At 39.9% G+C, this 22,226-nt stretch overlaps 1 protein-coding gene across 1 annotated transcript in view; it reads left to right on the top strand.

Annotated features, from left to right (window-relative positions):
- The window catches only part of NEXMIF (neurite extension and migration factor), a 191,854-nt gene extending 170,204 nt beyond the window's left edge, over positions 1 to 21,650 (top strand). Inside the window, exons 2-4 of the mRNA XM_055267382.2 lie at positions 9,477 to 9,602; positions 10,760 to 15,137; positions 15,739 to 21,650. Of these exons, the coding sequence (XP_055123357.1) occupies positions 9,524 to 9,602; positions 10,760 to 15,137; positions 15,739 to 15,832 (4,551 nt within the window). The 5' untranslated portion in view covers positions 9,477 to 9,523 and the 3' untranslated portion in view covers positions 15,833 to 21,650. The remainder of the gene's footprint in view (positions 1 to 9,476; positions 9,603 to 10,759; positions 15,138 to 15,738) is intronic.
- The last annotated feature ends 576 nt before the right edge of the window (positions 21,651 to 22,226 follow it).

Here is a 22,226-nt window from a genome sequence, read left to right as displayed (position 1 = left end):
AAGTTAGTTAGGAAGTAAGAATAACAGTGCTGTCTAGTAGAACTTTCTGTGATAATGAAAATGTTCGGTGTCTGCTCTGTCTAATATTGTAACCACTAGCCACAGGTGATTACTGAGCACTTGAAATTTTTCTAGTATTACTGAAGAACTGAAGTTTTAATTATAATTAATTTAAATTTAAATTTAAATAGCTGCATATGACTAGAAGCTATTGTATTGGAGGGGGCAGGTTGGATGTTGCAAGTGAGCCCAAATCCTGGCACAGAAAAGGTAAGTGTACACTGTAGTTGCAGGAAACAGTGTTCATCCTTGCCCTCTCCAGGACCTGTTTTGCCCATCAGTAGGTGAACTTGCAGAAGCCTAGCCCCTAGAAGTTCTCCCCTACTGTGGATTTGGCTGCTAAATTTGGGAGGAGTCCTGCAGAGCTGACTATTGTTGTTCAAGAAATGTGGGCTTTGGAATTGCATGTGTAATGGGTGTTTCCTATGCAGACTTTAATGAGCACAGCGCCCCCAGAATGCCACGTGTATGGCTTTGGGCATCAGCCAGGATTGGCTTGAGTTGGGTGCTACCTGGTGAACTATTTCAAACTATGGTGCTCTGAGGACTTTTTTGCTGCCTTGGGTATGGGTAACAGTAATGAGTTGTGAGGGGTCAGAACAGAGAGTTAATAGTATAAATGATTGCTAGGCTATTACAGAATTCTAACTAGAATGGCAACATACTTATTCTTAGGCCCAACCCCTCTTCTTTTCTGATATTCCGCCCTTCTTCTCAGCCCTGTATCCTTTCCCTTGATCCTGGATAGCCCATTCCTTGTCCCATGTAGCAAATAAAAGGAATATGAGAAAATGCTTCTAATGGGGGTGGGGGGACATGGCTTTATTAACACGTGTGTTTGGGTTCCTGGGTGCTTTTGTGGAATTATTGAAATTTTCCTTTCCTCTGTTGAATAAAAAGTATACAACAGTTGTAAAAGTATTGTACAGATGGTCAAAGTCATCTTAAAGTACTTTCCCCATATATAAGTAGCCAATAACTATCATGTACCCACAAAAATTAAAAATTTAGGCCAGGTGCGGTGGCTCACGCCTGTAATCCCAGCACTTCGGGAGGCCGAGGCGGGCGGATCACAAGATCAGGAGTTCGAGACCAGCCTGACCAACATGGTGAAACCCCGTCTCTACAACAATACAAAAATTAGCCGGGTATGGTGGTGCGTGCCTGTAATCCCAGCTACCCAGGAGGCTGAGGCAGGAGAATCGCTGGAACCCAGGAGGCAGAGGTTGCAGTGAGCTGAGATCACACCACTGCACTCCAGCCTGGGTGACAGAGTGAGACTCCAGCTCAAAAAAAGAAAAGAAAAAAGAAACTTTTGTACTTGTCATGGTATCCCTAGTCCCTGTACTCTCCCCCAAAAATTTCAAATGGTATCTTAACTGGTCATTATTAAATAGCTGAATTTATTTTAGCACTTCCAAAGAATTCCCAGCTTTGTTCATCTTCCAACTTCCAGTCCTTTATATTGCATCCTGCTTCCACGATGGAAGAAGAAAGTCACCATAATGTTTTTTGAGTGTACATGAATGTCCTGTGTGTGTGTGTGTGTGTGTGTAAGGAGGAAATGTGTTGCTTGGGTGGGTATGCCTTGGGGTGACAATACAGAGCTCTAGAACCAGAGGCTGGAAGAACAGTGCCTACTTCTCAGATGGATTTTGGCTTTATCTCTACTTTTCACTTCTCCTCTTGGGATAAGTAAGAACAGCTTTCTTATTTCTGACAGCATTTCCTCCAATAAAGACAAACAAAAAGTTAGTAGCCCTCTGATTAGTGGTTATTTTTATTGATAACTTACATTCCACTTGGTAAGTAACTTGGTGCTATGGGGATATTTCTGGACTAGAAGGCAACACACATCCCACATCCAAGAATGTGTATGTGTTACCAAATCACTATGTAACACTGGCAAGTAGTTTCCCCTTTCTGGGACTTGGTTACCCCACTTGTAAAATGGGGAGTTTGGGATGAGACTATCTTCCAAGATCCTTCCAGCCCTGTGGTTTAGTGATTATATTTCTGAAAAGAATGTAATAACATTTTTTAAAATGCAGTTAACAGGATAAATTAGTAATAAGAAAAGAGATTAGAAACCATATGGAGAAAGTCAAAAGATAATTTAGCCTAAAGTTATTGCGCTCAAGCATTAAATGTAACTCAGTGCTGCCTGGCAACAAAAGCACTCTTTGATTAGGATACAGTCCTTATATAAATGCATTCTCAGAAAGGGCCGGGCTACAGTGGCGTGGTTCTGCAGAGGACTCGCCATCTTCCACACACAAATGGGTCTTCCAGGTTGATCTCTCTGTTCCTAATACACCATTATACTGCCCATTTGGGTCTAGAGTCAAGAAGAAAGTGACTTTCTTTAGAAAGAAATACCCCACCTGACAAACAGTGATTATACTCTTCTATCACTCCTTCCTCAGATTTGAGAAAGAAAGCAGGCAGAAGTCCTGAAAATAAAATTCTTTCACAAAGGCAAAGGGATTCAGATGTGTCCGTGAAGTTGAGCTACCTATAGTTATAAGGTTTAAAAGTTAAGACTAGTGAGGAGGCTGGCTATTCCTGACTTGAACCTATTAGTGCCTCTGCTTGTTCTTTCTACCCCTAATTCCAGTCTTAATGAATATTGTTTCCTAGCATTTGTATAGTGCTTTAATATATACAATGCATTTGTACATGCTTTCTCATTGATTCATCGTCTTATGCACCTACTCTTCTTGAAAATTTCTTTAGAGTGATGTCACAAAAAATGGTACAGATAAAACCGGTAGGGAGAGAAAGAAAAGAAGAGGAAGGGAGACCCAAATGTTGAGGCACCGAGCTAGGACACAAATGCAGCCGCTATCACTTCTGCCTAGGAACATGATGGCAAAGAGGATCCCTCTTAGATTGGTGGCTGCCAAAAATGAAGGCAGGTGATACATACGGAGCCCTGTCACCACCAGCAGCACCCTACTTGCTACCCCTGACAGGATTTGGGTATGTGTGTATAAAAATCAGAGGCATACAGGAAGGGATATGAGATGGAAGGGATTAAAGAGTTCCCTCAGGCTCATCTCAGTATCACACAAAACTTAAATCAGAATTCTCCTTCTTCTTGTATGTCAATTTTTTGTAGTACATGTAATTAATTTCAATTTTTAAAGATGAACAAATAGGCTGGGCATAGTGGCTCACGCTTGTAATCCTAGCACTTTGGGAGGCCGAGACAGCTGGATCACCTGAGGTCACGAGTTCCAGACCAGCCTGGCCAACATGGCGAAACCCCACCTCTACTAAAAATACAAAAATTAGCTTGGGAGGATAAGGCAGGAGAACCGCTTGTACCCGGGAGGCAGAGGTTGCAGTGAAGCAAGATCGCGCCGTTGCACTCCAGCGTTGGGGATAGAGCGAGACTCTGGGAAGGAAGGAAGGAAGGAAGGAAGGAAGGAAGGAAGGAAGGAAGGAAGGAAGGAAGGAAGGAAGGAAGGAAGGAAAGGGCGTGATGGTAGCCTGTAATTACAGCTACTCGAGAGGCTGAGTGGCAGGTGGAGGTTGCAGTGAGCTAAGATCATGCCACTGCAGGTGGAGGTTGCAGTGAGCTAAGATCATGCCACTGCACTCCAAACTGGGGGACAAAGCGAGACTCTGTTTCAAAAAAAAAAAAAAAAAAGAGAGAGAAGAAAGAAGAAAGAAAGAGACAAAAATTAAATGAATTCTAGATTGTTAGAAACTAAAAGAATCCTTAGATATAATCTAGTTTTTCTCCCTTATTGTATAGCTAGTAAAACTAAGTACTAGAGAAGGGAGGGAGCTTGTCTGAGGACACCTAGCTAATGATTGTACTCTGTCCATTATACAGTATCCCCTCTTCTATATGAGTTTTTTGTGCATATCTTTTGAATTTTGGAATTTTTTTTGAGACAGAGTCTCACTTTATCCTCCAGGCTTAAGTGCCAGTGGCACGATCTTGGCTTACTGTGGCTTCAACCTCCCGGGTTCAAGCAATCCTCCTGCCTCAGCCTACCAAGTGGCTGGGACTACAGGCACGTGCCACCATGCCTGGCTAATGTTTTTGTATTTTTTGTAGAGACAGGGTTTCCCCATGTTGCCCAGGCTGGTCTCAAACTTATGAGCTCAAGCAATCCACCCACCTCAGCCTCCCAAAGTGCTAGGATTACAGATGTGAACCCCCGAGCCCGGCCAGAATTTTGGAATCTTTATCATGAGAGGGGAAATATTTAATAGAGTCATACCATACTTTTGAGATATATAGAATTCTTTAGAGTGTAGCTGTGGCAATCTCTTTTTGATGTCTTTCTCACCCTTAATATTGTTAAAACTTGTATGGTTGCTCATTTAAGCATGTTTCCTGTACTTAACATCATCATACCTCCGTATTTCTAGCTTAGGGTCTTAAAATCCTGATAAATATCTGAAAATAGAATTAGCCAAGCAGAATTATGGATGAGAATGTGCTCCCTGTACGGTTGCTGATTCTGCCATCCATTATACTGACTAAAGCTAGACTGGGAAGAATCAGACTAGACAGAGCTAGCTTGGAAAACTGTCTGTGGGCCTATTTGCTATAGCAGTACCATCTCCTCGTTTCATTACAGTCCCTAACCCAACCTGAAGATTCCCCATCTGTAACAGCTTGCTGGTCAGTTGCTTTCTTTCCAGTGTGACAGCTAAGGTCCTGGTCAGCTTCATTAGACATGTTGTACCTGATAATTGGTCTTCATACTGGTCTTGCTTTATTCCCAAGAATATCCTGGCACCGATATTTCTGAGGCTACCCTGGTCTGGAATCCAACCACCCATGATTCTTCTTTCACAGTCATCTATTAACTCTTTGATCTCTCTCTTCTCACTGTATTCTGACTACTGCTCCCTTACCTGTCACATCTAAATCATCTTCCAGGTCTATGCAGCACACCTATGTAGCTCTACTTACGTCTAACATCTCCTTTCCATTCCTATTTCCTCCTGAATTCTAATCTTTTTGACATCTCACACCTGAACATTATTTCCTATCTTCCCACCCTCTGTCTCTCCCACTTTCACTGGTCCTAATATTCTTCACTACTCAAAACCCTTCAGCATCTTCCTGAATTACAATTTAGTTGGCCTCCACAGTATATTTCAGTTTATCTTTCCACTATATTTTCTTGTTTGTACCTATTTCAGCCAAACATTATTCCCTAAATTCTCTCCCATCTTTTCCTACCATTCAACATCACTGTTTAACCAGTTTTTACAAAGTACATATCATGTTATAAGCACTATGTGAGCCAGGCCCTGTGGAGTTGGGGGTGTTGGTGCTTAGTCTTTTGGGGGTATCAGATATAAAGTAGTAAAGCTCGTATAAGATGATGAACACAGAGGAGATAAAAATTCTTTGAGAATACAGAGAATGGCAGAGACTAATTTTGTTTGGAGTGGGGAATCAAGGAATGTGTCAAGGAAAAACTGAGAAGGGAAGAGGACAGAGAGGTAAAAGGGAGGTTGGGAAAGGGGAAGGGAAGGAATAGGAAAAGGGGACAGAGATTCCAAACAGAATATCAAGTGCAAGACACCGGGAAGCAAAAACAAATGGTTTAATATTAAGGGAGCAGAGAGGGTTAGAATATTTAGGAACATAGGGGGAAGTGAACAGAATGAAAAGAGGATACAACTGGAGAAGGTGAGGATTGATTGAGGAGAGTGTTTTGCAAAGCAAAACAAAGTTTTAAGGTATCTTGTCAACTTGCTATGATTCTATAGCAGTTGTTTAGAAGATAGACTGGAGTGGGAGGGAGACTTGTAGCATTTCATGAAGGTCCTTCTGCCTGGAATACTTTTCTCTCCACTGAACTTCCCCATCCTCACCTCCAGAAAGGTCATCCTTCAAGATCCACCTTAATGTTGCTGCTTTTAGTGAAGCCTTCCCAAATCTCCTGCCTCTCTAGAATTCTAGAATTGGAGTAATTTCCCTCCATTTGGGATTCCCATAGCAACTTTCTGCCCCTCTTTCAGTGTATTATATTTACAATTTGTCTGTAGCTTGCTTTCCCCCTCTAGACTCTGAGCATCTTGAGAACAGAGATCTAGCCTCATTTATCTGTCTTTTCTATGCTGTACTTGATACAATACTGTGATCACAGGTAGTACTAATAATTTTGATGAATTGATTTAAACTAGTATCCCAGAGATTGGCACTACTCAAACTCCAAAGGCTATATTGCCCCAGGCCCATAGACAAAAACAGGACTTATTTTCTTGCCTTGATTTTTTTTCCCCAGTTGGGAAAAGCCAGGGACAGCCTCAACACAAATGCCGGCATGGGTCATCTAGACTCTGAGACCTTAGACTTCAAGGCCGCTGGGGAAGAGGATAGCAGCCTACAGGATCTATGAGCCTTTCTCAAGCCCAGCTGAGGGGAAGGGCAGATAGGAGGGATTGCTTTTCCAGTCTAATGGACCATTTCCTTGCTTCAAAATACCATCTCCATGCTAATGTTATTTTAATGCCATTACACTGTGTAATTTACTGTGATCAGCAAAGCAATTTGTTGTACATTCTTCCAAAAGTGTTAATCAATTTTAGCTCAAAATAGATTTTAAAACCCCACCTAATTTACTGTCCTAAAATGCTGATCAGTGGGGGAAAGCTAAAGCAAGCCCAGAGTTGTTTGTATTGTAACTGTAAGAAATTATAATTCCTCCCCAAAATTATTTTTATAAGCAGCCAAGGTATAAGTAAATAGGTATGTAGAAAAATATATACCTTTAGTTGTCCTGTTTATAGCTGAGATTTGAAAAATCATAGGAAAGGACTAAAGGATTGTCTGCTCAAGGTCTAGCCTACTAATTCTGGAGAAGAAAGGCCCAAATTATTGATAATCACTAAGTTAATATCTGTGATGCTCAGTTTTCCCTTTTCAAAAAAAATTAGAATCTAATAGAACCAAACTTATGAGGTAATTAATTATACATCCAAGCTCCCATGTCCCCACTCTACCTCTTCTTCATCTTTTGCCAAAGTGTGTCTCCTCTCTATTCTCAACCTTATAAGATTCCCTTTACTTCAGAGTCATAAATCCTGGGTGCTTGGCCAGATTTTTCCATTAGAGGCAATTTATGTTCTTAGGGAAATAACATCCCAGAGTAAAGTTACAGCAGCACTAATATGTCCCCTGACATAGTGTTCTTGTCCTGCCTGAAAAGATTGGATAATTGGCTAGACACGGTTGCTCATGCCTGTAATCCAGCACTTCAGGAGGCTGAGGCAGGTGGATCGCTTGAGGTCAGGAGTTCAAGACCAGCCTGGCCAACATGGCGAAATCCCATCTCTACTAAAAATACAAAAATAAGCTGGGCATTGTAGTGCGTGCCTGTTAATTCCAGTTACTTGGGAGGCTGAGACACGAGAATTGCTTCAACTCTGGAGGGGCCACTGCCCTCCACCTAGGTGATGGAATGAGACTCTGTCTCAAAAATAAAAAAGATTGGATAATTGTTGATACTTAAATGTATTGTTCCTATCTATATTTCATGGTATATTAATTTTTACTGATAATCGATGCTTATCTGTGGCAGCTGTTCTGTATTTTCCTACCTGAAAGGGTATAGAAGTACAGATCAGTAACATGTGGAAACTTGTATTTGTCTAGCCCTGTTTTAGTCAGGGGTTGGAATTGGTAAGAATCATGGAGATGGCATTTTGTGTTTTAAGAAAAAACACCTAGTCTCTTGGTCAGGAAACTTGGGTTTTTTTTTTTTTCATAGATCTCTCATTGTGTTGTTTTACAACCTTGGCTATCATAGTCTCTCTTTCCATACCTTGGTCTTCCTGGTGATAAAAATGGACTTGCTTGTAGTTAACTATAGACATAAGGGATAAGAAGACATTAAATTATTGAAATCTAAAAGTAATTTGCCCCTTATCAAGTTCCTGCCAAGATGGACTTAGTGGAGGGGCAAAAGAGGGGTAAATGATACCTGAAGTCCTACTGAACTCCAAAACAAAAATGCACAGAGTAATCCATGATGGCAATATGATTCCATCTGATTTATAGGGTTGTCTTTGAAGCAGAGGCAGCTATCCAACCTGTTCATTCAGTTCTACTACAAATGAGCCCTCCTTGACAAAGGGTGGGGACTTGGACATTGCTATCCACTCCTCTCCATCTTTTAAAACTCTCCAGCCCTTTTCTGTGTAAATACAAGTAAGCATATTTTTTCTCTTTTCCCTGGCACCCATGGTTTATTGCCTATGCATCAAATCAGATCTCATATAAAATGAGAAGAAAATGTGGCAATTCTAATATATAAGTGTTAGGGGAAACCCAGAGTCATCTAACATTTTTAAAACTGACAGACTGCCTAATACAGTGTTTGTATTTTATAGATAAGGGAATAGGCCCAGATGGGTAAAATATTTTATAGATTGAATCATGTGGAACTGTTACTATTTCCTGTTTCTCAATGCTGAACCTACTTTTTAGAGTATATTGCATGCATTAGGATAAATGACTATACAATTGAGATTCTTATAATAGCTGCTTGACTATCAATACCATATGCTTTTTAATAAAGGGATAGATACTCAGTTGGGGAGAAGGTCTAGGGACAGGGGAGGGCTAGATGTTGTAGTGGCATGTGGCAGATACCCCATCTCATCTCCTATCATTTTGCATATAAATACCACTCAGGTAGGTGGGCAGGACATGAAGGGCTATAGATAGATATATGTCCTATGCCCTAAAAATATCAGACGATGCTGGGGCCTTTTCAGAAAATCTAATCTTCTTTGTAGTCACATTTTTAAAAAATCTTGCTGTGAGTTTGGAGGAATACTTGTCAAAGTCCAAGGTAAAGTCCTGGAAGTCGAGAAACCATGGAATTCTCTACCTCCTTCATCCTTAGCAGTCAAATTTTAAGGCACAGAAAGAGAAATTCTGAATATGATGTATATGTGTGTATGTATATGAATTGCCTTGTTTTTGAAGAGCATCTGATCATTTGAAATAGAAATGAGGCAAACAAAAATAAAGTTAATTGCCACACACAAACACACATACAAACACACCTTATCTCAGGTTAGTCTTGCCTTTGCTTTGTGTCCTTCTTAATCAGGCAACCATGATTAGGTTAAATGTATTACTATTTGGAGGAAGGGATACGTTTGTCTGCTTCCTTGGATTTCAGTTTTGAATAATATCATGGCCCAGAGGTGATAGAAGGATGTAGGATGTATGAATGAGTGTGAGTTTCCAAATTGACTTTATGTGGTAGGTATAAATTGTGAAACAAAAACAATAGCAGTGATGAAGTCAATCTGGAAACAGGTAAATCCCAGTGAGCCTTTTAAGACCCCTCTAGCTGAAATAACCTATAAAACACAAAATAAAACAAATTTAATGACTGATATTATATATTTGAAATGTGCAGGTTGGACAGCATTTGGACTTGGAATGAAACAATAAGAGGTTACATTCATGGATAACCGACAAGATAAGGCTATTGTTGCCTCAGCCAACGGAGAAAACACTCTGATTAATGGGGTCAAAGAAAATGGTAAGGGAATTTAATTATAGTATATTAATATCTCTCCTGGTAGTCCTCTGTTATTACCATGGATTTTCAGTACCCACAAAGTTGGGACAGGTTGAGTCCAGGATGCCTCTGAAATGAATGTTAATTGTAAGCTTTATTCCACCAAATATCTAACTGGGCTATAAGAGTCTCTAAGAGGCATTGAATCTGACCCCTTTGCCCTCCCAAATCATATCTGTCAGATGAAGTTCCTCAAAATTCCTAGTGAATTAGAAATATGCTCTGATGTGAGGCTTAGAACTTCTAGAGTGGCCGGGCGCAGTGGCTCATGCCTGTAATCCCAGTACTTTGGGAGGCCAAGGTGGGGAGATCATTTGAGGTCAGGAGTTCGAGACCAGCCTGGCCAACATGGTGAAACCCAATCTCTACCAAAAATATAAAAAATTAGCCAAGTGTGGTGGCAGGTGCCTGTAATCCCAGCTACTCGGGAGGCTGAGGCATGAGAATCACTTGAACCCAGGAGATGGAGATTGCAGGGAGCTGAGATCATGCCACTGCATTTCAGCCTGGGCAGTAGAGCAAGACTCAAAAACAAGAAAGAGAGAGAGAGAGGAAGAGAGAGGGAGAGAGAGGGAGAGAGAGAGAGAGAGAGAGAGAGAGAGAGAGAGAGAAAAGAAAAGAGAAGAAAAGGAAAAGAAAAGAAAGAAAAGAAAAGAAAAGAAAAGAAAAGAAAAGAAAAGAAAAGAAAAGAAAAGAAAAGAAAAGAAAAAAGGAACTTGTAGAGTCACTAGGAGCTTCCAGAACCTGGATCTGGAGGACAGGCCTGAGCCTCATAGCTCAAAAGTATTAATGTTCCATCTGAGCATTTTCCCCTTGAAAGCCTTGACTTTCCAATTGATCAAGCAGTCCAATTCTTTTCTCATTTCTGAGGAGAGCTTTGCCTTTCTCTGAGGAAGAAACTCGACCTAAATAATTATTATTTTTCATTTGCATGAATGTTCAATATAAAATCAGGGTTGTTCTTTAACGTTGTAGTTTTTATTTGTAAAGATAGAGATGTGAAGGCTTAGCTTGTATAATAAGATCAAGTACCAGAAACTGATCAAGGGAAAGAGAGTTAATGAGTCTGGTCTAAGACTCTTAATTTTATTCCTGTCATTTCTTTCCCTTTTTTCTAGACTCAGAGGACCAGGATGTGGCAATGAAGTCATTTGCAGCTCTAGAAGCTGCTGCACCTATCCAGCCTATACCGGTGGCACAAAAAGAGACCCTGATGTATCCCAGGGGTCTCTTGCCTCTACCCTCTAAGAAGCCCTGTATGCAGAGCCCGCCCTCTCCTTTGGGCCTGATTGAAGCACCCGAACATGCTGCTAATAGTGCTTCTGTGAATGCCATCTCCCTCACATCTGGCATTGCAAAAGGCCCGAACACATGGTCACTTCCCAATGAATGTGAGAAAGCTCCATTTGCCATAATGGAGCCTGCAGGCATGTCAGCTCTGAATGGGGACTGTCTCATGCAGCCAAGTCGGACTTGCTTAGGCTGCTTCATGGAATCCAAGGATGCAGTAGATCCTGAGCCAGGGATCAGTCTGAAAGTTGGTGATCTAAACAGGGATTATGAAACATGTGCAGTCTCTGATATAGGGATTCAGTGTATTAATGCTGGAGAAAATATGAAATATGGAGAGCAGCTGCTCTCAGACCAGCTCCTAGGCTTCCCCCTGCATAAATCAAGGGCAGGAGACAGACGAGAAACTGAGAAACCTGACATTGACTTGGAGGATCCAGCTCAGAAAAGCTATTATGAGGCATTACTGTTAGATAAGTGCAATACAGAAGAAGCTTTGCTTGCAAATTCCAATCAGGATTGGGGTTACTTTGAGACTTTCATTAGTGAAAGTAAGATTGAACTGCTTGACCTCTGTTCCAAAAATGAGCTGTCTGTCAACCTATTCTCTGAAGAAGATGTGGATAACTACATGTTTGATGATGATGAATCGACACTAGGCAGTGATGTCTGCTCCCTGAAAATTCGATATGAGTCCTTTCAGGACAACGTTCGAGACAAGACTACTCTTTTGATGCAGGAAGATGCCCAATTCAACTTTTTTCCCAGCGTCTTTACTACCTGCCCCAAGCGAGAGTCTAAGAGTGGGGCCCTGAAGCAGAGCAGTGATTTTTCCCAATTCAAGGTCCCTGATGTGAGCATCATCTGGGGGGAGGAAGATAAAAACTTGGACAAGAAGAAAGGCAAAGAGGAAGGACAGGAAGACAAAGGTGTAGAAAAGAAAGATGGAAAGGATAATGGAGAAAAGCCTGCCTTAAATAAACCATGCAGTGGGACTGAAGTAGAGCAACTTAAGAATCCAAAGCAGGGCCATCTTGCTAATTCCTTGGAGACATCAGGGAGTTTCAGTGATGATAGTTCCTTCATTGAGATCTCATATGATGCTATGGGTGAGATCAAGGACTGTAGTCGCTATATGGCTCGGGACACTAATTCTGGCAGCTCCTCCTCCCAACAGAACTATGGGCTGCGAGCCAAGAGAAAAGTCAGATACAGTGAAGATTATCTATATGATGTTGATTCACTAGAGGGTGAAAAAGTAAATGAGAGGAAGGAATGGCTGCCAGTTGGTTCCAAAGAGGAAGATGATGATGAATGGTGTCCCAAAAAGAGAAGAAAAGTAACCCGTAAGGAGCCCCCTGTCATTATCAAATATATCATCATTAATCGCTTTAAAGGTGAGAAGAACATGCTGGTGAAGTTGGGTAAGGTGGATGCCAGTGAGACAACAGTGAATTTGAGTGAGAATCAGCTCAACAAATATGCCAAGCTGGCACCCTTGAAAGGCTTCTGGCAAAAGAAGAAGAAGCAGAGAAACACCAACACGGACTCCATCAAGACACCTTTTTCCCAAAAGCAAAGCTTTGAACCAGGTAGCTTTGAGGTGTCATTTCTGCCACCTGCTCGCAAACGAAAATCTAAACTTGGCAACAGGCACCGGATTCAAAGAATCCCATCCATTGAAATTTCAGCAAGTAGTAGACAGATTTCATTATGCAATGATCAGAGGAACGCTAGTAATCGTAAAGAAGATGGAGGCCTAAAAGGTACACTGAAGTCAGCACCTCTGGGTGCTCCTAGCTGTGCAAATGGATCACATTTAAATGACATCACAGGCCCTGACTCAGTGAAAGTCAAAGTCCAAGACACAGAGTTTAAGGGGCCAGAGAGGAAAGTGCTCAACAAAATCAAATTTAAAAGTGAAGCTAGGTTAAAATCTAAGAAAGTCAAAGCTGCTGGGCAAGAAAGCAAGCCAGTTGTTCAAATGAGCCCTCTCTTGGAAAACCAATCCTCCAAGGCTAATTTAAAGAATGAAGTTATTCCTGGGACCTCAAACAGTTCCCATCTATCTGAATTTCATGAGGCAAAGGCTGCTAAGAATTCCACTTTTCTACCAACGACCTGCTCTTCTGAAATGCCTTTATCATCTGCTAATGTTACCACTAATATACGTGTTATCCCTGGAGGGTATCTGCAGACATTGTTAGATGCTTCTGACTTGTCAAATAACACTAGTATCTCATACTTCAGCCACCATTCTCCAGAGCAAAATGAAGGCAGCCTCACTCAAACTGAAAAATCATTTGTACCCCTCCAGCCTACCCAGGACTGTGTGCTCACCTCATCCTCTGACTCTGAGCTGCAGCAGTCATCTCATAACTTCAAAATGGAATCAAGCAACTATGGAAATGTGTGGCCCAACAAGGCTACTTCTGGCACCCAGGAATTCATGGCTGAAGTCTCAAGGGAGATAGCCCCAACCCAATCCAGTGAATTTGGAGCCTCCCAAGTAGTCTCCATGGAAAATAACCTCACACCTACAACATACAATCCAATCTGCCTCAATAGTGGTGGCAGTAATTGCAACAAAGTCCTGTATGACTCCATGCAAGATACCCAACTCCCATCTGATGACTCTTACCAATTATGTCACTTTAATAATGGAGAGATCTGCTTTCCTTTCCAGCAGGGGCCAGTCAATATGGATGATGGTCGGCTCTTTAGCTTTGATTCAATGGCCCCACTCTCTGTCAGCTCAAGTAATTATTGCTCCTTAAGCTTGAAGTCCTGTGAAAAGGATGGTGATGATGATATCACTGATGACTTCCTGGCCCATTGCAGCCCTAAGCTGGTGATCCAGCAAAGCATTGATGAGATAGCACCACTAAAGGAGTCCACTGACCTCCTGGATATATCCAACTTCACCCCTGACAAATTCCGCCACTCTTCCCTTTCAGAGATGTCCCCACCGGATACCCCTAGTCTTTCCCCTCAAATTACCAGATGTGAGAGTATGAAAACACTAGGAACACTGAAGGGGTTCCAAGAGGGTGTCCCAGGACCATTGGACAGTGTGGAAAAAATCAAGTGGGACTGCAGTACCCTTTCACGGCAGGTCCAAATGGAGGATGGATTTACTTTAAATAACCACCAGTTTCAGTTCCATATGTTCAATGATGAGGATTCTGTCAGCCTGCTCCAAAAAAATCCTTGCCTGTCAACATTTAATGATCCATCCGGTCAAATTAGTACCAACAACAAAGTGTCAAAATCAAGAAAGAAAAGTTCACCCAGCAAGAGTGGGGCTACGAACCAAAGCTCTTCTCAGAAAAACACCAGGAAAAAATCCCTCAAAGGCAACAACAAGGGGATTGAAAAGCTACCTAGCAAAAACTCCCGCCAGGTCCCTAAGTCCACAAAGAAAGGGAAATACATGGCTGCCATCAATGGAGAGAAAATGCAAATTGGCATTGGCCGTGGGGGAAGCCAAACCAACACCATATCCTCCACTGGGAAGACATTGGCTGAATGTATCCAACATGGTGGCCCTATGGCCTCTATGAAGATGCCAAGTCAAAAGGGACTTTCTGGAGATTGGGCCTTGGGGAAGGAGAGCAGCCCAGGCTGGAGTGATATGAGCATGGGCACCAACACCAACAGCCTTCTGGATGATGACCAACGGGAATTTCAGGAGCCTTCCTATATCTTGTCCAACATTGCCTCTGGTATGGCAGATGTGCAGAGATTCATGATGGCCTCCATAGAGCCCCTTTGGGAACCTATGGAGCACCATGGGGATCCCAACATATTCTACTCCCCTGAGTCCAATAGTCTAAAATTAAAAACCCTCAAAATATTGGCTGGGACACCACAGGAGTCTAAGAAAAAGATCAACAGTGGGTCCCCAGGAGCCACTAAGAATCACAGGTCAATCAAGGGTGTGAGCAAAAGCAATGGGAAAACAGCAATAGGTGATCCTGGTCGTGCAAACATGCCTGGTTATAACGAGGACTCTCGCTCTACCTTCTTTGATAAAAAGTATAGTAACATGAGCACTTTAGGCAATAACGGACCGACACACAAAAAGTTGTATCGTCACAAATCCAGCTCCAAGGCCCTGAGAGATGAGAAATGTAAGGGAAAGCACATGGAGCGAGAACAGGTCCACAAGGATGAGTCTGGGACAGCTTCTTTTGAAAAACTGAGGTAATACTGTACCAATATGGCTGAGATGATGCACCCTTAGCTCTCCTACTACCTACTAAGCCCACAGTCCCTCATTTTTTCCCTCTTGAAAGCAAAAATTTGCATGAAAGAAACTGTCCCATTCCCTTCTTTTTCAAATTAAAAAGAAAATTTTAAAGTGCATGAAAATCCCTATACCTTTAAGCCACCCAAAAGATTGGGCAATTTTGTTGTGGCTTGTCTAGGGATAAGCTCTAACAAAGCTATTTCTTCTTCTGCTATTCATCACTAGTTACTACATATTAAGAAAATAGAACTAAAATATGCTCTTGAATGATTTTTGGAAGTGAAAGGCTTTGCAGTAAGACAGATTTTGAAAAATAGAATTTAAAAGTCATGTAGACAAAAAGCCAAGATCATTTAAACAAAAGAGCATTAGCTGGAAAACAAAATCTGAACATGTGGCAAATAGGAGGGCTTTCTAGTGCCCCATGCTATTTGTATCTTTTTCTACATCATACAGCATCTAGTATGATGTTAACAAATTTAGCTTGTATGATCCCTTTGTGGGACATACACTAAAACTAACTAAGATGGCATAAATTGTTTGATTTTTCTGCAGGGATTCCGACTACAATCTCCTAAAAGCAGAAACAACCTTTTGGGTTTTACCTGTGTTTGAAGAAGAGACTCGCATTTTCCAGAAAGACATTTGATGTTTGTGTTTTATTTCTTTCAAAATATGCCTTGTGGTATGTATGTTGACATGTAAGTGCTTAAAGAAAAGAATTTTAAATTGTGGGAATACGTCTTTGGAGCAAACTTTAATCTCATGTTCTATGTAAAAGACTTAAAAAGTCATACAGTTGCACAAGTAGTTTATGCACTATTTACCCACAAGGAAAAAATTGAAAACATTGTGCCAAACTACAAACAAGTGACTGTACTGTATATATTTTTACTTCTATATCAACATTTGGTTGTATTTGGGGAACTTGTCCCTGTTAATTTACTAGAAACATTCCAGTGATTCTTGCTATTAACCACCCCCACTTATGTGGATAGCACCTGTAGATCATGGTGGAAAAATATGTTGTGTTACACAATTTACCAAAATTAAAGGATACTGTTTGAAATGTGCCAAATTTTCTTACCTCATCTCACAGATTCACCCACAGTTTAAAGCTCATTAATTATTTTTAAATGGATATATACACACCTAAACATATATATGTATATGTGTGTGTGTGTGTGTATACACACACACACACACACACACACGCGTTCTTTTAAAGTTTTAAACTCTACTGTCCTGTGTGGAAACACGAACAGCTAAACAAGGCAAAATAAAGATTTGCTTGTTCCATTGTCTAAGGGTTAAAATTTTGGAAAAGTCTGAAGGCCACAACAGCTAAGTCCATCAGGGACCCAAGTATATGCATTTACAGAACGTTTTACAAGGAAACAAAACAGCTGCTTTCAAAGTTTGTTTTCTAAAAGCAAAATCTGTAGCTGAAAATTATTTAAAGTGCAAAGTTATATTGCTGATACTTTATATCTCAGTTTTATATATTTTATAATAGTCTGGGATAAATTATAAAAATAGCTATAAAATCAACACTAATGATAAATGAAGTATATAGAATGCTTTTATTTAAATAGTTTCCTAAATGTTTTATTCCAGTTTTGTCAAAAGTGCACTCATATCATGGCTTTAGTGTTCTTTCAGTGTTTAATCTTGCAATGCCAATGTCATTTAAAGAAAATGTTAAGGCATCCCAGTTCAACCAAATTTTTGTTCCTATGAGTAAAGTACATTTACTATCAGATAAGATGAACAATTTGTGGCAACAACTGATTTGGGCCATATACACTTAGTCTGAGGATAACCAATATTTGATGCCACACACTAAACTTAAATCTCAATTTTAAGTACAAATTTTTAAATCACATTTTTTATTCAGTACTCCCTCTACTTTTTAAAAAACAATTTCACAGCCCCAACATTCCTCACTACTAATTTTTCTTCCCTTTTATTCACCACTTGACTTTTAACATTTGATCTCTTTTCTTTGCACAATTGAAGGCCTGTGCATCTGATGACTGATGCATTATGGCACAGATGAGATAATGGATGTGAGAGCGCTTTGTAGATCATAAAGTGCTATACAGATATAGGGGATTAATATTATTAATATTGTTAGTTGTTGTCGTTGTTACTATTCTTATTAATATTGTTACTAACCTATTAACTTGTGAATATATAGGCTGGGGTGGGAGGGTGGAGAATAAGTGGGAAGGGAAAAAGGGGATTTAACAAAAAAAGAGAAGATGTTTCAAAAGGAAAATTTTAAGCAAAATATGAACCTACCTAGTCAATGCCACCTAAATGTATTCACAAACAGAGAAGCAACATTTGAAAGTAGTCAGAGAGAAATGGAAGGAAGCCTGTCATGTATATAAGTATATACACTTCCCGGTCCATGATTCCTTTCACCAGCCTGCTCTGTTCCTTACAGCTGGGTCGTAAAATGAACAAGCCTGTGTTCTTGATGGTGTGTGTTCCCAGCGTCAGTCTCTTGTGTCTGTGGGGATGAGTGGGTGAGGAGCATTCTGTGAGGCTGGTACAGGCCCATTCCTAGGCTTTAATTCTCTGTTTGCAGTGAGCCCTGGAAAATTACTTAGTGGAAAGGCACCAGATGAAACATGTCTCCTGCCCTACAGCTACCATCCAAAAGGGAAAATAACCAAACTGGAAAACCTTCTTCTATTTCTCTATTCTGATAGCTAGCTGTACTAAATGCTGTGGCCAGTCCCTAGAAACTGGTCTTTGTTTTGTTTTTGTTTTTGTTTTTGATTTTTCTGTTTTGCAGCTGAATTTTGGCTTGGAATCACCAACTCTGCCTGTATTGTGATCCCCAAGACTCCAGACCTCAGAGTCACCTGCTGGCTTAGAGGAGTGGAGTGTTTTCTATGTAATGAAAAGGTGGCAATTAATGAAAAAATAAAGAAAATGTTCCATTAATACAATGTGTTTTTATAAAAGTAAATATGGGAGCAGTTGTCCCAGTTTTTTTTCGGTATCAGTTCAGCTTTGGAGAATGGGGTGTGAGTGGGGTAGAAGGACAGCCTGAAACTGTTGGAAACAATTTCCTTGTGAGAACTTGCTATCATAAGTCCTTTGGAATGGATATTCTTTCAGTTGCTCCTATGGAGCCCATTAAGGGCCAATTCTAGGGCATAGTTCATCCCTTTCTCCAAAGAGAATTGTTATTTTAAAGCACCTTTTTAATTGGCCTGCAGTGTATTATATGTTTTTAACATATAAATTAGTGATGCATAACCAGTCACTTTGTACTGAAACATAAAAAGAAACAAGAGTTTGAGAAATGAGCAATAGGCCAAGGCAGAAGATGTTTATTCTCTTAATTGCATTTAATATTCCTCTCAGTACATTGTGTTCTGAGATGTTCATCATTTAGCATTTTGTTGGTCCTGTCTCTGCTCTCACAGTTCTTTTTCTTCCTGTCATAACCAGCTGCCTTAGTAGAGTATAAAAATAGTGTTTTCCCCTATCACTGGTATCTCAAGTCAGAAATATATATTATCCTTAGTCTGAAATTCCTGATTACCGCTCCCTTCTAACCTCTCCCCTCTGAGAAGCTGTTTCCTATTAATGCCTCCCTAACAGAGTCCCATTTAATCTTTACTTTCCTGGAAATGGTAACCTCCCTTATTCTTCTTACTTAATCTCAGACCTTGGTCTTAGAATTTTTCTTTTATGGTCTCATATCCCACCTGCCCAAATTGTCAGGGCTCAACAATCTTAGGCTGCTTTCTTCTGGAAGTTCAGAGGGAAACCTTCCCATTCTTAATTACTTTCAATTGCTTTGGCTATTTTCAAATCTAATTTTTTAATTAAATTTTTTTATTTTTATGGAGTAGGGGTACAAGGACAATTGTGTTACATGGATATATTGCTTAGTGGTGAAATCTGGGCTTTTAGTGTACCCATTGCCCAAATGGTGTACATTGTACCCAATAGGTGGTATTTCATCCCTCAAATATAATTTTAAACACACACTCATGCCCACATGGACAAATTATATCACATGACTGAGGAAACTTAGAAATTCCTTTTCCCTGAAGATCTGTTAAGAATAGGTCTCATCTCCTGCCCTGGTTAGGTGCTATATTATATGGAGAAGGGTACTGAGACTTTGGGGGTCATGTTTGGGCTGTGATAACTGGCTTGAACCAGTGACCATCCATTCTGCCTCTCCAAGGTCTCTTATACCAGCTTCTTCACATATGCTGCTTCCTCCCAGCTTTCCCTTCTGACTTCTTGTTACTCTGTACAACTATGTGTCAAGGCCTTACCTTTTCCTAATGTTTTCAAACCTCCTGCATTACTTTGATCATCACTTCTTCAGCCATCTCACTGAAGTCCTTGGTGCTAGCTGGGCTTTTGTGACAACTTTCACCTTCTCTGAACTTTTTCCTTGCTGGGAAGCATCTGCGTGTGTGAGGGGGCTAGGGAGGGGAGTGTGTATGTGTATAAGAGAGAGGCAAAAGGATGCTTCAAAAGCTATAAACAACTCTAGCAAGCATCCTAAGTCCTATGTGAGGTTTTGCAGTTCTAGTGAATTTCTGTTTTAGTAGGTTTCGATTAGTATTTACTGCCTAAAGGAGAAAAACCATATCCAAGGACCTTTTAGCCATGCTTGCTATTACCAAGCTGGACCAGTGTGATGTAGATCGAACATGTCTTCAGCTTACAGATGCTCTCAGAACAGTTCCAAGAATTGAAGAGAGCTAAGTTTCTATGCTGAAGAGGAGAATGGAGCACTAGCTAGTCCTAACTATTGCTATAAATAGAAATGTTTATTTTCTCCTTTATTATTGAGAAATTATCTAACTTAAGGAGTTACCATTTTCATTTAGGGATTTTTTTAATGACTGCCCATCACTACAGAAATATGTTCTTTTTATAAAACTAATGTGAGGTTGGTTTGTTTTCTAATCATAAAATTCAGTAAGCCTATAGTTAACATTTAGAAGATTTAGTACCAAAATCAAACTTTTAATAACAAACAGGAATCTTGTCACAGAGTGTAGGCCAGGGATTTTGTAAAGGTTTCTCAAAGACCCAAATAAGGGAGAAAAAATTTTTAGTTGGGCTGTTTAACTTGGGAAACACTGTCATCAGCTTGAGGGTCCTCAGCCAGCATGTGATTATTTTGATGACAGGACTCAGGCTACCCTTTAAGGCACATTTTTTACTCAGCATTAAATACTAGCTACAGTCATGAAGCAGAGCTCCCATTGCAGCTACATACTTGAGATGTGCTCTTGGTTTCAGAATCGTAACTAATAGATAAGGCATTGGAGAAGGACAATGTAAAAGATAGAAGTTTAGTACAAAGTTTATGGTGTGAATGAGGCTTTCAAAATCAGTATCTGGGTAAATTGATACTAAAGACACTGAAGAAACACTCATCCACATAAGATGGAAAGGATGTCTGTCCATCTAACAAGCTCAGGGGTTTCTGAGTCTCAGAATGACATCCCATTTCAGAAAGAAGAAAAGAGATATTGAAATCATTCTGCCTGTTTGAGAGATGACTGGTTATTTACAGCACAAAAAAAAGGCTTAGAATGAACACTAGAAGAGGCCTTTTGTTTTTCACTCCCAGTGAGGAGAGTAGAAATCTTAAGATGCTCTACGGGGCTACCTGTAGCACTGACTGGAGTTTGCTGCCTACAGAGTTTTGAATGTACTAGTCCTTAGTTTCCATAGAACTGAATGCACCTCTTTAGTAAGTTGCTGATTTATGGTGCTAAAGAAAATGATTATTCCCATTTTTTTCTCTTCCCCAAGCCCCTTAAGCATTTAAGAAAATTTAAAATAAAAGCGTTACAGGCCCTTTTTATGAATGTAACCTAAGTTTCTGTTTGACATATGACACTGCAACTTAAAAATGTTAGGAAATTATTTGCCTTTTTTTTCTTTTAGAGTTAAGCTTTATAAATAATCTGTAGAATCAATTGAAGTTTAAAGCTTAAGGATCACTCAAGACGTCTACAAAATCTTGTATATTTTTAAGTGTGCCAATTTGTAACATATTTTGTAAGTGTATATTTTTCTTAGAAAAGTGCTGTGAAGTGTCTGTATGTGAGAGTTTTCCTTTTTCTGCACCACTAGGTGCTAATAAAAGGATATTTACTTCAAAGTTTCTGGTTTTAGAAACCACAATACAAAGAAAAAAATACACTTTTGTTGGAAATTTTGTAACACAAAACATGTTGTGAAAGAGTGTAGTGATCTTGTGCAAAAGAAAATGAACATTTGTGAGCTTCTTGCTGTTTTATAGATTTTCTTGTAAATTATTCTTGTAACACTTCTGGTTTTGTTGTTCTTGTTGCGAAGGTTTCAAATATTTGTGACTGAATGTACGGTGAAACTGTCATAATGTTATCTAGCTGAGTTTTGTTATTGTTTATGAAATAAATAAAAAGAAAAGTTTAAAATACTGCTTTAGAATCATATGTATTAGAAATCAAACCATTTCTAATTAAATCTATGTCCCAAATAAAACGTTCTTTATCATCTAGAGCAGTGTTTCTCAAACTATCTGTGGTGAGGGACCAATAGTTTTTGCAATCCATCACAGACCAATACTATTATAAAACACAACAAAAATGAATTTCTAAGAAAGTTAAATGGAAAAAAGATATGCAAAATAAAAGCCCAAATGTATTAGATTTAACATGTAAAATTACATTTCGAGATAGACATAACATAAGGGGAAAGAAACGAATTGCAAAAAGTTGGTACCCTGTTTGAGACAAGTCCACTCATCAATGTCAAATTTCCATAGAAGGTTCTAATCATGCTTTGAGTAACACTTTGACTAGACCAGCAGCATTGCCATCATCTGGGAACTTGTTAGGAATGCCAAATTCCAAGCCCTACACCAATTCTGCTGAATGAGAATCTGAATTTTAACAAGATCCCTAGGTGTTTTGTGTGCATGTTAAAGTTTGAGAAGCACTGGGCTAGAGTTTTGTGTAGGGGATTCTTTTGCCCCTCAAATTGAGGAATCATCT

The sequence above is a fragment of the Symphalangus syndactylus genome, chromosome X (genome assembly GCF_028878055.3).
Source record: "Symphalangus syndactylus isolate Jambi chromosome X, NHGRI_mSymSyn1-v2.1_pri, whole genome shotgun sequence".
Classification (NCBI taxonomy): Eukaryota; Metazoa; Chordata; class Mammalia; order Primates; family Hylobatidae; genus Symphalangus; species Symphalangus syndactylus.
The sequence above is the reverse complement of the archived record's forward strand: the minus strand, read 5'-3'. Positions and strand labels throughout refer to the sequence as shown.